Source organism: Mercenaria mercenaria, chromosome 2 (genome assembly GCF_021730395.1).
Source record: "Mercenaria mercenaria strain notata chromosome 2, MADL_Memer_1, whole genome shotgun sequence".
In the NCBI taxonomy this organism is placed as follows: Eukaryota; Metazoa; Mollusca; class Bivalvia; order Venerida; family Veneridae; genus Mercenaria; species Mercenaria mercenaria.
In genome coordinates this window covers 87,404,354-87,419,556 of record NC_069362.1, presented here as the reverse complement: position 1 = coordinate 87,419,556, position 15,203 = coordinate 87,404,354, and the positions used below count along the sequence as shown (strand labels likewise).

Genomic DNA, 15,203 nt, shown 5'->3' with positions numbered 1-15,203 from the left:
ACAAAAGGTAGTATTATTTATCACTAACATTACTATTACAGCTTTATGACTGATGTATCCAGCCTGCTTTCGTTCTTATACAGTTCTTTCTATCTCTTCACATAGCTCCGTACTAACGAAAAGATATGCATCGAATCTTTGTTTTTGTTCAATTTCTTTTTTTAAATTAGATAAAGGATTGAAACACAATTGTAATGAATGACGTCTTTGCTGTATTCAGTACAAATATCACCAAAATCCAACAATGCGTAATTTTAATTAGGGTACTGTCATATCCACTAGCAGTAAAAGGTAGCTTTATTTGCCAGCCGATTTGTTTGGATGGCTATAAAAGTGTTGTTTGGTTCTTTATTTAACAAGCAAACGTGGACTTATGTAACGGTGTCTCTATATATATTAACAAACTTTTAGTTTTGGAATGTTACGTTTGTGAAGAAGTTGAACAGTAAACGTAGTATCATAGTGAAGAATACCCTAAAAGAAAGTTTCGTAGGAATAAGACTTTGGAATGAAAACAGTCATTATAACATGACTTGAAGAGAAAACTGTAAATGCATTTCGATTTTTAGAAGTTTTGTGAAGATGGAATTCATAAGTAGTGAAAATTGATTTTAAAATACGTATACTGACAATACTTAAAACATGTTAATTCAGGAAGTAATGTAATAAACATCCTAAAATAAAAATAAAAAGAAGAAAGGTATTTATTAGGAATTTGATTAAAAAGTTACAAAATTCTACAACCACTTAGAATATTTGAACGGAACATATTTATCTTTTTCTGGATGTTTAGTTACATTTATATTTACCAAACAAATAAGGGTCAAATTGTCCCCTTTTCAACGACGTACTTGCTTACGATAAGACGACAAATCATTTAGTCAAAGTAAACAAGATTTTTTAACAAAATAAGGGCAGTTTTCAAAATACTCCGGCATTCCTTAGGGCCTATATATTTTGAGCTTAAAAACAACGGAAGAAAGATACTACGATGTTGAAACTGAAAAACCGTAACTAAGATCGTGGAAAGCCGAAACAACGATAATAAAAACAAGAAACTATGATGGTGAAAATTTGATACAACGAAACCACGATGGCGAAAAGTCGTAATTATTTCGTTCTTTCGTCAAAGTACATTCGACTTTTCACCATCGTTGTTTTGTTGTTTTGACTTTTCAGCACCATGGTTTCGTTGTTCCGAGTTTTCACTATCGTAGTTTCGATTTTTGTCGTCATAATTTTGACTTATCACTACTTTAATTTTGCATTTCAGATGCCCATGCGCAAAGGATTAATAACAATGGAGTCTTCAAACGATATGGATACGCTTCAGCTTGTGTAAAGGCAAACAGACTTGTGCGCATGGGTGACAGGAAGGCGATACAAAGATGTTGAAACCTCGAAACTACGATGCTGAAAAGCCTCGAAACTACGATGGAGAAAAGTCAAAACTGCAATGGAAATAGTCGAACAACGAAACCACTATGTTGAAAAGTCGAAACAACGGAACCACGATGGTACCAACTACTTTTTTGTTTTTCACCATCATTGTTCCGTTGTTTCAACTTTTCAACATCGTGTTTTCATCATTGTGGTATCGCATTTTCACCAATTTGATTTTTCAACATCGTAATGTGTCCAAACTTCCTGCCACTGCATAAGGTTTCATAACTCTAGGTGAAATATTTCTTAAGATATATGCAGCACAACTTTTATGCACTTCAAGTCTTGTCTGGCAGAGTGAAATCCCAAAAAGTGCACAACTTTTCAATGTATAAAACAATCAATCCTCTAATATTTATGACTCCAAGTCGAGCACATGTTTAGTTACATGGGAAACAAACTTGTATGCCATTAATGCATATTTTTGATTATGTTAAGGGACAAAACTCTGGTCATGCAGAGATAAATACTCAGGTGCACAAAGATATTCCTACATGATTTCATGACTCTGTTTTAAGATATATGCAACACAAGCTTTTAAAAAACTTCATGTGTATTTTTCACCTAGTCAAGGACCATAACTTTCGTCTGATTGAGTGAAATCCCAAAAGAACACCAGTAGCGCAACTTCATATACTATGTAAGAGTCCTTTAATGCTTTATGACTCTATCACCCTGCTCAGACTACAGTTTAAAAGTGTGGATTAAAAACAAGAGGACCAAACGGTCCTAGGTCGCTCACCTGAGGAACATCTGGAATAAAATGTAATCTCTGATTGTCCATACATAAGGACACCAGATGACCTACATTCAAACTTTACATAAATTTGATCAAGACAAACAATTTGATCAAATTTTATTAATATCCGGCGTTTAATGCAGCCCCTATAGCATACACAAGGTTTTTATTTGATTTGACCTGGTCAACCAGTTCTTGACTCTAAATGTCTCCTCAATCGAACTTAACCTAGATTTCATCAAGACAAAACATGTGATAAAATTTCAGTGAAACACCAGCCCTTATTGCATGCACAAGGTTTTTCTTCGATTTGACTGGGCGACTTAGTTTTTTACCCTATATGACCCATATTCGAACTTGACCTAGACTTCATCAAGAAGATCATTCTGATTAAATTTCACAATCATCCATTGAAAAATGCAGCCCCTATCACACACACACACACACACACACACACACACACACACACACACACACAGGTTTTCTTTGATCGGACGGTGGCCAAGTTTTTGATCCCAGAAAACCCATAATCGAACTTGATCTGGATTTTTACAAGATAAACATTCTGATTAAATTCCATAAATATTCTGTGAAAAATGCAGGCACTATTGTGTGTACAAAGGTTTTCTTTGATTGAACCGGGTGACTTAGTTTTTGACCCCAGATGACCCATATTCGAACTTGGCCTAGATTTTATTAAGACAAACATTCTGATCAAATTTTATGTGGATCCAGAGAAAAAAAAATGCAGCTCCTATTGCAAACACACTTTTTTATTTGACCGGATGACCTAGTTTTTAACCCTCGATGATCCATATCCGAACTTGACCTAGATTTGATCAAGACAAATATTCTTTTCGAATTTCATATAGATTCAGTGAAAAATGCAGCCCCTATTACATACAAAACATTTTTCTTTGATTTGACCGGGTTACCTAGTTTTTATCCTAGATAACCGAGTTTCGAACTCATCCAAGAAATCATCAAGGCAAACATCATGACCAAGTTTGTAACGACTGGACATTAAATGTTACCTCTAGTGTTCACAAGGTTTTCCTTTGATTTTACCTGGCGACCTAGTTTTTGACCCCAGAATCGACCGAGATATCATCAAGACATATATTCTTACAAGTTCCAATAACATTGGACTTAAAATGTGGCTCTTAGCATGTTCACAAGGTTTTCATTTGATTTTACCAGGTGACCTAGTTTTTGATACAAGATGACCCAGATTCAAACTTGGCCTAGAGATCACCAAGACAAATATTCTGACCACGTTTCATGAAGATACACTAGATGATGTGGCCTCTAGAGTGTTCACAAGGTAAAATATTGACAAGACCTTTGAGCACTTCGTGCTCAGATGGTTTAAAAATTAATGTAACATTAAAACAACCTAAAAACTACGTCCAGAAGTAGTTTTAATGTTACATTTAAATTTAATCTACATCTTTTTTTCACTATACATGTGAAACATTGCGGTTTTTAAATCTATTTATGCATTTCCCATCAAATCTGACATTTTGGCGGTAGAATATCGCATGGTTCTCCTTCGTATATCTGCACGATAAAGCAGCAGTGATTATGAATATTGATGACCCCTGCATGTTTATTCCACTGAGTAGTGTGAATGCAAACTAGATTATATTTTAATGGCTTTTTTATCTTAACCACCAATTAGAGCCGGCACTAGAATAATACGGTTGTACAGTCTGAACACGGTATAAGCAAAATACTTACTACCTACAAGTTTGCGTGGCATGTTCTTTTCAAAAAGTATTTGTAAAGTGTATATAAGCGCATCGTTTGAAATTCTATCGTCTCATGAGAAATTTGCGTTGGGCATTTATGTGAGGTATGATAAAAGTTTGTATGCCCTTTATATGCATATGTTTTACTAAGTCAAGGCTCATAGCTCTGGTCTGACTGAGTGAAATCTATAACAAAATCTAAGGTGCACAACTTCGCGTGCTTAATATTCCTGTAATGTTTCCTTTTCCAAGGTCCTAGTTTTGGAAATACAATCAACACAAATTTTAGGACTTTTTATGCATATTTTTGACTAAGTCAATGGTCATAGCTCTGGACTGGCTGTGTGAAATCCCAATTTTAAACATCAGGTTCACAACTTCACATGCTGAAATAACTATCCTACAAGGTTTGATGAATCTACAAATACTTTTTGAGACATGCGTGACGCTAATTCATACCTGCGCAAATGATTTTATGCTAGTATGTGCGTATAAGATTATTTCACTGGTTGTAGGTGCAGATGGGAATATCCGGCCTCGAAGGTAACTGTTTAGGCGGTAACGAGGCTCCCTCTGCACCTATAACCAGTGACAGAATCTTTTTCTTGCATACCGACTTCAAGAAATAATAATAAAAGTGATTTTGCCTTTTCGACCAGTGCAGATCAAGATCAGCCCGCAATCCATGTTATCGTAATCGAACTGGTTGAACAAGTATTTCATTTGGATGTAATTATTAAACAAGCAGAACAAGAAATATTAATGACATGTGAGTTTTATTTCTGTAAAATGTGTGATCTCCATAAAACTTTTATTACAGTAACAAGAAAATATAGAAACTGTAGAACTTCTGGGTTGTATCGCAGTTGTATTAACCAAATATTTCAGCGCTCGTGCAACGGCCATCGTGGCGAGCATATGTTACGAAACTGTTCTTGGCTAAAAAGAAAACAATAGTTTTAAATGCAGATCGTTCTCCTTATGATAAGTTCTTTTTATTTTCTTAATGCAAACTTTACATATGTTTGACCTAACAAATTTTGATCAATCTATCGTGCCAGCAGAGAGCAAATCAGATTTTTAAAATTTAAAGTGTGCAACACTAGATCCACTTAACAAAGAAGATGACAGGAGAGAGAGAGAGTACAATTGTAATGCAAGAGAAAAATCGTAGTTTTGTTAATATATTTTTGGCTATGAAATAAGTTATTACATGATTTTCAGCATCCACATTCCATCAAATATAAATCATTGAAAAATATCGATTAACTTCTTAAATAGAAACAAAACTATATGAAAATATACGATATTAAAACTTGCGGATATGAATAAAGTCGCTATAACTATTAACGGGTACATACGTAGGCTATGAGTGGCTATCAGAAAGTTGCAGTACATGCATTCATTTGAGTAGGTTCTGCCATCTAGTGTGCAAATCGGGTGATAATTCTTAGGACAAGCTGTTCCGTGGGGGTAAACATGTGCACCTCCCTCTATAGCGAGTCCTGAGTTCGACATCGTATAATGTGAGCAATTCACCTGAAAAAGGAATAACATAAAATTAATAACGGATGTAATGTAAAACCATAATGTCAAACATAGGTTAAAGACTTTCGACCATGTATTTCAAAGAACATCAAGCAATTAGGGGATGTACGTTTAAACGGCAACCAGAACTCATGATGGTTGTCCATAGTTTAATAACAGTCGGTTTCAAATGAGATTTACGTGTTGGTATTAATGTTTATCTAATGATATTGTCTGCTGCACTTTTTATTATATATATTTCTAACCATTAAAAGGTTTGCTGTATCAAGCTGGCACTCGCCAGTGTGGAGCAGAGTCAGTGGTTCGTAGAGTGTTGGCATCTGTTCATTGTGGCACTGGGCTGTACGGAACTCACATACACTACCTACAAGGTAAATTGGTTCTACACCATTATTTTTACATAATATTATATATAATGCTATAAAAACAACATATTTTCTTTTTTTGGCACTTGTCCGTAAATTGAACAAGTAACACTAGTACAGAGTAAAAAGTGATGATTAAAACACTTTTAACGCTAAATACTGTAATGCTCATTTAAAAAGCTGCCTATCGGCTCGGGTGTTAATACATTTTTCGGATTGACAATATCAATAACACCCTCACTGTCATGTGTTATTTATATACATGTAATATACTTTAAAACACCATCTCAGAAGAGAAGCTATCCCCGCTGTATTGCAAGTGTTGATGAAATGTTGTTCTACTTGTGTGTAAGGACTACTGATACTAATATGCAATGGTCACGTTCTAAAAAATAACAATAGCTAAACTAAACTGACCATAAGTTACATTATTTGAACCACAGATAGGTTCAAACCCATCGCCACTTCCGGTGTTCATCAATATACGATGCGGAAAACATCTCGTCTGAAGAGCAACGTCACAAGTTGAGTCTAAGGTCACACAAGCCCCGTAACTTGTTATACCGAGTACATCTCCACTCTTTGCTGCCTTACACTGGGCATTCTGATACTCACATTGCGTTTCTGAGAGAAAAAGAAGTATTTTACATACTGATATATTCTCAAATAGATATATAACCACTGCAACCTGTATACGTGATAAATTTTATTGCTAGTCTACTGGACAACAATAATCATAACGGTAAAGTAAAAGAAACATTTGCAAAAACGACGCATGGTTTAAAACAATAATTAAATGGGGTTTTTTATTTTTTTTGTTCTCTTACAAAAAAATGCCATTTTTGGTCAAAATATTGTGTTATTTTGAAATTTCACACCGAGGAATTGTCCGCTGATATACAAAATCAGTCGCATTCAGTTCGTTATCCACTCGGCGGAAGTAATCATGAGAAGTCCCTGGATGCATTTGACAAGCATCGAACGTTGGCTAGCTAAAATCGTCCGACAACATAGATTTGAGCGGTGCCATGAGAAAACCAACATAATGGGTTTGCGACCAGCATGGATCCAGACCAGCCTGCGCATCCGCGCAGTCTGGTCAGGATCCATGCTGTTCGCTTTTAAAGCCTACTGTAATTAGAGAAACCGTTAGCGAACAGCATGGATCCTGACCAGACTGCGCGGATGCGCAGGCTGGTCTGGATCCATGCTGGTCGCAAACCCACTATGTTGATTTTCTCATGGTGTGGCTCATTTGTTTGTTTGTTTTGGGTGTAACGCAGGTTCTCAGCAATATTTCAGTTGTGTAACAGTTGGCAGTTAACCTAACTGAACAATGTAGCAATGCAAGGATAATACACGTTTTTTTTGTTGTTGTTTTTTGTATATTAACGTCTGCAGAAACCCGCGGGTATATTTGGTCGAGATCACAAACATATTCCAAGGGCTTCTGCTCCCTACAAACATAGTGAATAACATCCAAGATTTATACGAATTATGCTAGAAATTAGATAAAAGCATACCGGCATCACCAACATGATTATCGCACAAGTTGCACGCAAGTCAGTACATTCACGGTTACCGACAAAAACTGAACCAATGCTGAATTCCAAAAAAAAAAAAGGGATATACACACAGACGCTTGGGTTAGGTGAGCTGCTCTGGCCTGCAAAAATCTCTTGCTTTTCCATAGTTTTTTTTAATAAATTATCATACCATCACTCACCTAACCCCAAGCGTCTGTGGATATACAGAGGAAGGAGCGAGTAAGTACATTGTTTGGGGCACTGGCGCCAGATCAGAAAGAAAAATGCCTCTGTACATGTTATACCCTACCCCTAGGTATTCTATAAGAACCATGGTCATGAACGGGAAAATATACTAACCCAATTCAATCGCGTATTTCGTACCTAAAATACACAGTTCAGTAAATGTGTACTATTGATATTAAACAAGCGATAATTTATCTTCCATCGTGCACCAGTCACAGTGTCTCAATATTCCATATTGCAGAGATACTCCATATATTTTATGCTTTAGTCAACGTTACAGAAAAAAACTTGCGTGAAGTCCCCTAATGAACATCCGGCCTAGAGGTCACGACAGTGTGCACATGATAAACGAAATGTAAACAAAAACAACAGAATGCAATACTAATCCCCAACGATAACGTGGTTCCCGCCGAAACGCGAGGACGAGTCTAATTCATGATAACGGATGAAATAACCATTCATAATGCTTGCACATTACTTGACAAGTAACGTCAATGTTCACCATTATAAGACGGAGTGTCATGCGTAAGAAGCAGGTCCCAAGGTCAAGGTCACACTTAGAGGTCAAAGGTGCTGGTGGGCTCGACATTCTGCCCGTGGGCATACTTGTATTTGTATATATGTCTTTATATAAGACACTAGTATGTTCATTATTTGCATGGCTTAGTGCATTTAATAATATCATCTTTGTTATGTAATACACCTTCCGATTTGCCATCTCGCCTTTAGATACCTCTATCGTGTTGTCACAGAGCTCATGAAGGAATCTTAATTTTTATTCAAAAGTGAAAAAAAAAATAAACGTTGATGCTGAGTTTCGAACCCACACGGCAAAACATCTGTTGAATATGGACTGTATGCTTTACCACTGAGCTAATTCTTAACTGGTACAAAACCTCGAAATATTTAGATTGTAACATGTTAGTAAAATGTTGAATTCCCTATGTTCCATTTTAATCTATTTATAGTCATGTTTGTAAATATCAAGTTATCGTTGGGGCATAGTATATTCACAGTTTTACGATAAGACTCGAAATGATGAATGAAATTCATCTTGTATATGATTTTGAATTTGAAATCATACATTGGTATAAATCTATTCTATTTATTTAATTCATTTTGCACATTTATGCTGCATATAAACATTTTAGCGTACACGTGTAGTAAAATGACGACTGACAACATTTTTACATCATCCAATCACAGCGTGTCTGTAATCTAGACCGGAACTTCATCAGGGAAGTTCAATCAAGTTTTTTGTGTACCACTGAAAAATCTGTAAACTACACGTTGTTTTTCTAAGATAAGAAGTATTGAAGAAATATGACCGGTACTCAACGGAAGATAATTACCACTTGTTTAATATCAGTAGTACACATTTACTGAACTGCGTGTTTTAGGTATGAAATACGTTCTTGAAATGGGTTAGTATATTTTCCCGTTCACGACCATGGTTCTTATAGAATACCTAGGGGTAAGGTATAACATGTACAGAGGCATTTTCTTTCTGATCTGGCGCCAGTGCTTTGAGGCAGTGCGTTTTGTGTTGGTAAATGATACAGCAAAACATACTATGGATTAGATTGTATCTTTTATGCTACAGAAAGAGGTTATTATGGAAGAAACAAGACACATATACCTTATGGATAAATGTCCGGCCCTGGAAAAGCATTTCAAAAATAAAAATCGTGTATTAACAACACGTGAATCGCCTTTTTATACGCGATTTTTCTCCCGTTAATACACGGGCGGGTCCAGTGGAAAAAAGTAGTGTTTATGCAAGAATAGACATTTATTTACGAAAGAGTATCGGCTGCTTATTATTACATTATTTTTACACGTTTCTATGTCGCGACCTCTCTGTTATTTAGCACTTATATAGTGTATAGTCTACCGTCAAAGGTAACTAGACATCTTAAAGATTCCATAGATTGTGCTGAAATGACAAATTTTATTTTCAATTAAAAGCTAAATTTGACGACACGCATTTTCAAGAAACATTGATTATATATGACGTAAGATGTGTACCTTTTTTCACCGCGATAAGAAATAAGCTACGTGACATAAGGATATAAAGGCTGGGGCTAAAATAAGATTTTCACGTGGAATGTCCCACGTTCCCTTTCTTGAGTTTTCTCGCTCTAGAAAAATATTAATTCATATGACCGGCCTCAGAGTAGACGCAAATTTCTTTAAACCTTACAAAGGGAATTGAGTCCTTAACTTACTGTACAATTTTCCGTCAGTAGCACAGACGGACGTAGTAGCGTATGATTCCTCGTCACAGATTACGTCACAATGTGCCTGTCCATAATATGATGACGCAGGGCCGCCACCTGGCAACAAAACCTGCCGGATATTGCCACGCACAGTCCCCAAGCACAGTAAAATACCTGAATAACGTAAAAACAAGTCTGAAACATTAAAGCTTAATTATGACAAATATTCAAGGTCAAAATAAGAATAAATAATAAAAAGTCAAATGTAAACTACTTTACTTCACCTTTTTAGACATAATCTACATCTACAGTGTACTGTCCACCAATTTAAAAGATCATTAGGGGCAAAGTTATAAAGAACAGCAATTACTAAGATTAAAAACATAGATAAAGATTAGAAGGTTACAGTTGCCAGCCCCTCAGTGAATAGAATCATACTGGGGCTGGACTGTATAAGAAGGGGAAGACCATTCCAGGAAGGAATTGTTCTTGGAAAAAAGGAATTAGAATGGTATTGCGTATGAGATTGTGGGATCAAGGGATCATGTTCCTAGTAGGTGCGAGGTGGTTATGGTCAACCGCAATAAGGCTGTACTTTATTTTAAAAATATAATAAAGGAATTTTTGATGCGGCGTTGTTCAAGGGATTACCAGTTGAGATCTTTAAGCATTTGGGTGACACTACATTTTTACCATAGTTGTTACATACGTAACGAACTGCAGGTCGTTGTACTCGTTCAATTTTGTATGTGAGGGATTTGTGCCATGGGTGCAATATAGAGGAACAGTATTCAAGCTGTGGGAAAACATAGGTGTTGTAAGCTATTTCTTTTACTTTTCTGTTGTTTGTTTTGACATTTCTTTTGATGAATCTAAGTGAATTACTTTCGATGTGATGTTATCAATATGTTTTGACCAACTGAGATATTTATATAGTGTGACGCCCAGGTATTTAGCAACTTCTGTGGTTTTTAGTGCTATATCATGGAGTGTATAATTGTAGATGATAAGTTTTTTCTTTCTAGTTATCTTCAATACTTCACACTTATCCGGACTGAACTCCAGTGGCAAGTCCTTTTCCCAGGCTTTCTAAGGAATGGAGATTTTGTAGGGAAGGGTTTAACCGTCAGATAGACAATAGTATCATCTGCAAAAAGTTGTGACTTACTTTTGATGGACTCTGGAGGGTTATTTATATAGGCTAGGAAGAGACAAGGCCAACGAATGATCCTCCAGAAAGAACAGGAAGTTCATCTGAGGTGAAGCCATCCACAACTACTCTTTGGGCTCGGTCCTTAGGAAAGGACTTGATCCCATGGGGTGCTAATGGGTGGACTCCCAGGGCGTCGAGCTTATGAATCAGTTAATGGTCAACCTTTTCAAAGGCTTTACTAAAGTCGATGACGATGACGTCAGTCTGTTGACCATTTTCAAGATTGTCAAATACCTCTTGTTTTTCACAGCTATGCTTTGTCCCGAAGCCATGTTGATACTGGCTAAAGAGATCATTTCTGTCAAAGTCGGACATGATATTTGAGACAAGAATATGATTATGAATAATTGGAAGACATTCGGCTAGATTAGCCACTAATTTAAAAGCAACTTGCAAAGTGAATTTTAAAAATAAAACTGCTGTTAAATATTTATTTTTATTTGTAATCATTATTCTTTTATTAACAATTATATCGTTATATTAGAGACTTTGCTTCTCGGCAAAATGTAGTACTGATCGGTTTTAATAGTATTGCCAATTGACTCAGTTAGCAAAACATGTGTTACTAAATGACCCACAATATATCCGTGGATTTTAGTGGTATCATTAAAATAATAACTTGAGCTATCGAAGGACTGCAACGCTCCCAATGAAGGTCAAAGTTAACAAGCGTGTGAAGTTTCAATCCAATCAGTGGGTACTAAGATACAAGCTTAATCAAAATTTACTAAGTCCAAAAAGGGCTTTAAAAGAATAGTATAAAAATGCAAAATAGAGTTATAGAACCTATACACTGCATGTCATATCATCACAGTTAACACCTGTGTGAAGTTTCAATCCATTCCCGTTAGTGGGTACTAAGATACTAGCTTACATACGAACACTTAACCAAAAATTGCTAAGTCGAAAAGTGGCATAATTTTTATGCTTTTTATAGATTGAAGGAAAAATGTTCAAATTAATTGTTCACTTGTAAAATCGTAGTTTGTACCTATGCCCATATATGCAACACTCTATAACATAGTCACACCCGTGATCGTATAGTTAGTAACAAGTTCAGTTACAAGTTTTACTACAACTTTTATTCTTATTTCATGTTTACTCGGATAAATACACAACAGAAAAACCGATTCCACAGACTTTTAGATCTCGTCCAAGGGACTTACAGTAAAACATCTGATTGGCATTTTAAGTTAAGTTATAACTTCTATCTACTTTGGTGGCATGACAGATATTACACATCACGTACCAATTAGAATATTGATTAGATAAACATCATATATATATCACGTTGACGTTACGCCCCGCCCGAGGATCGAACTCACGACCCCACGATCCGTAGACCAACGCTATTAGTTTAATCTACAATTATTTGACGCAGTGGGAAGGGCTGCTTATAATGTTGGTATAACTTAAAGTCCAACCCATTTGCTATTTTCATACTTCTGTATTAGATATGTGTATATTATGTATATAATGAAAATATGCAATAGAATATGATTAAACTAAATATATATCACGTCTGAATTAACATATTACTAAAGTTATTAATTATGAATTAAAATGTACGTGATAAAGCTTGGGGAATATAAGACAAATGTTAATAAGGAACCTGATGTAGCACTCATATAACATCTGTTGTTTACAACTTCGTAAATAGAATTCGTGATCCTGCAAATTTGTTACATGTTGAACTTATATATACGCCCGGTATAACCTGGTTTGTTGGAACATTCTTTTGTTGATGATCTATGATCGTTCCAAGATCCCAACAAAAGAATGTTCCAAGATCCCAGGTATATATAACGGCACTTCACGGAATGAATAGAATTACGTTCCAACATACCAGGTGTAGTAAGGATATATCCATATATCTACATATATATATATACCATTTAAATAGGCATCAAAAGTCAATAAAATCAATCACAAAACAATAATTCATATACACATGATAATACAAATATGCAACAAACTTTTTCCCGAAAAAAATCTGCCTCGGTGTTTTTTCAGGTCTGGTTACGGCACTGTATTCCGTAACAGTTACTATTACTTCAGACTAATTTGTAATTCTACCCTGTCATGTTGTGTTTTATAAAAAGGAAGTTTAACTTTTTTTTTCATACTATAAAAGAACAAACAAACGACAAAATTGCTCATTCCATAGCAACAGTCACTGTCCGTCTCCTTAACAACGTTATTACCGAGTAGGAACAACCACTGGTTTTAGTAACTGTGCTCAGCCGTATCATTTCATACCATAACATTTTATATAAACATAAATGTTAAGAAATATACAGAACGACGTTTTCTTTTTTTGGCTTTGTTTCATTCGCGTCCAAACAAACGACGTCTTGGTGTTCTGTCGAACGACGGAAAGAAAACAACGCCAAACATGAAAATATCGTTCTGGCGTTTTGGCGCGTTCCGGTAGAGCATGCGCAGTGTTGTCATATTTCATAGGCTATATAGCAGTAATGCGGTCAAAAATGTGCTTCCGTGGTGTAGTCGAAAGAAGTCCCTAATGAATCGATCGTAATATTTTCATTTTTCGCGCAATTGCGCGTAAACCTGGGGCCAAATGGGCATTATTTCACTCGTGGAATGAATTTTACATAAAATAAGACACTTTTCATGCTAATATTCGCATGTTTTCGAGTTGTTTACTTGAAAACTAAAGTAGGGTTTATATTATGCGGACCGCTTTCTGAAATGCGGCAATATGAGGGTACCTGAGTTCAGTTGACTTGCATTTCACTGCATACTATTTAACACCCCTTTTTCTTTTCGTTTTCTTGAAGCAAATGTATGGATATCTTTTGGAAAATAGGTCTACGACGGAGTGAAAATCTAGACACTGTATCAATATTGTTCTGAAGTAGCTGAATTTTATATGAAACAAAGAACAATTGCAAAAATGCCGAAAATTAAATAAAATAGTTTTCTTGCGTGTACAATTACTAGAGTATAATAAAGGGCTCATTATAATATCGATGCCAAATGACAAATCACGCTGTATAATGTAAACGTTCAGTATTTAGACTATTTACTGTGTTTTAAAACATAAAGTTACTCTCAGAATCTATACTTCTTTCATCCAGATTTGTTTACTAACACTGCACATGCTCTACCGGAACGCGCCAGAACGCCAAAACATTTGGCGTTGTTTCGTTCCGTCGTTCTGACGGGGACGACAGAACGCCAAGACGACGTTTTTTTTTGGGGGGGGGGCCGTTTTATAAGTGTCGTTCTGTCGAGTTGCATTCTTCGTTATTTGGGGGGCGCCAGAACGACAGAACGAGACAACGCCAAATGTGAAAACATCGTTCTGGCGACACTGGCAGAAATCAGCCACCATAAATTTCAGTTCAATTGATATTAGAATGTTTCTTTTTACAAAATACAATCATTCCATGTCTTTAATTTACAATGTAAAACAGCGGTAATCTTTCTTGATCTTTTTCTGTGTTTTTAAATATTTGATGAAAGATTATCAGTTTCACAGAAATTTTAAATGATCAGGCATTGACTTTACCATATCTATTCCGTACAAAACTTCCCCGGTGTTCTCAAATAAGCGCCTGTCTGCGTTTCACAGAAAACTTTAAAGTAGTTTACAATGACTTCTTTGTGTAATGTCTTATTTCAGCTGGGTTTATAGTCATTATAACAAGCAAAGATTTGAAGCACTTTTCTGAAATTAACATTATTTAACTCGTTTGCTGGAGTTTTAGTTTTGGAGAAGTTACGCCTCCGAAGTTCCTAAATGGAATATATTTTGGAATTGTGATTTTGTTTGAAAAGGAAACAATTTAATCAGTATCAATTAATTTCATGATATATATTGGTCAAGTTGCACTTATGTACCTTGATATTTATTTTCCCACCGCTGACAGGTGCAAATTATAAAAGAATCTAAACTTTAGTATATTATTACAAATGATAAGCAAATAGTAAATTGAAGTATAAATTATACTTACATACGATTGATTTCGACATTTTATGTAGGCCTACAAATATAAAGAATAATGAAATAAATGTCTCTTTATCAGATAAAGTCCTTATCTGGCATGGACGAAAACCAGGCCGTCACTGTCACTGTAATTTGATATAAGTATTCTATTAATAGATTTTAACGTTCACTTATCTCGAT

The 15,203-nt window shown here is 35.6% G+C and overlaps 1 protein-coding gene across 1 annotated transcript; it reads right to left on the bottom strand.

Moving 5' to 3' along the window:
* Positions 1-4,690: 4,690 nt before the first annotated feature.
* On the bottom strand, positions 4,691-15,185 carry LOC123562884 (ovoinhibitor-like). The gene is made up of 6 exons (XM_045355472.2): positions 15,031-15,185; positions 9,847-10,011; positions 6,264-6,470; positions 5,727-5,845; positions 5,295-5,472; positions 4,691-4,872 (listed from the first exon to the last, which is right to left on the bottom strand). Exons 1-6 carry the CDS (start codon positions 15,047-15,049, stop codon positions 4,805-4,807), a joined length of 756 nt encoding a protein of 251 aa, XP_045211407.2. The 5' UTR covers positions 15,050-15,185; the 3' UTR covers positions 4,691-4,804.
* Between the last annotated feature and the right edge of the window lie 18 nt (positions 15,186-15,203).

What these genes read in the sequence shown, in the direction of transcription:
- LOC123562884 (XM_045355472.2), bottom strand. An exon ending in TACTGACGGAAAATTGTACA is followed by an intron (nt 6,471 to 9,846) that starts GTAAGTTAAGGA and finishes TTTTTCTCTCAG; the next exon opens with AAACGCAATGTGAGTATCAG. An exon ending in GATAGCCACTCATAGCCTAC is followed by an intron (nt 4,873 to 5,294) that starts GTATGTACCCGT and finishes TTTTCTTTTTAG; the next exon opens with CCAAGAACAGTTTCGTAACA.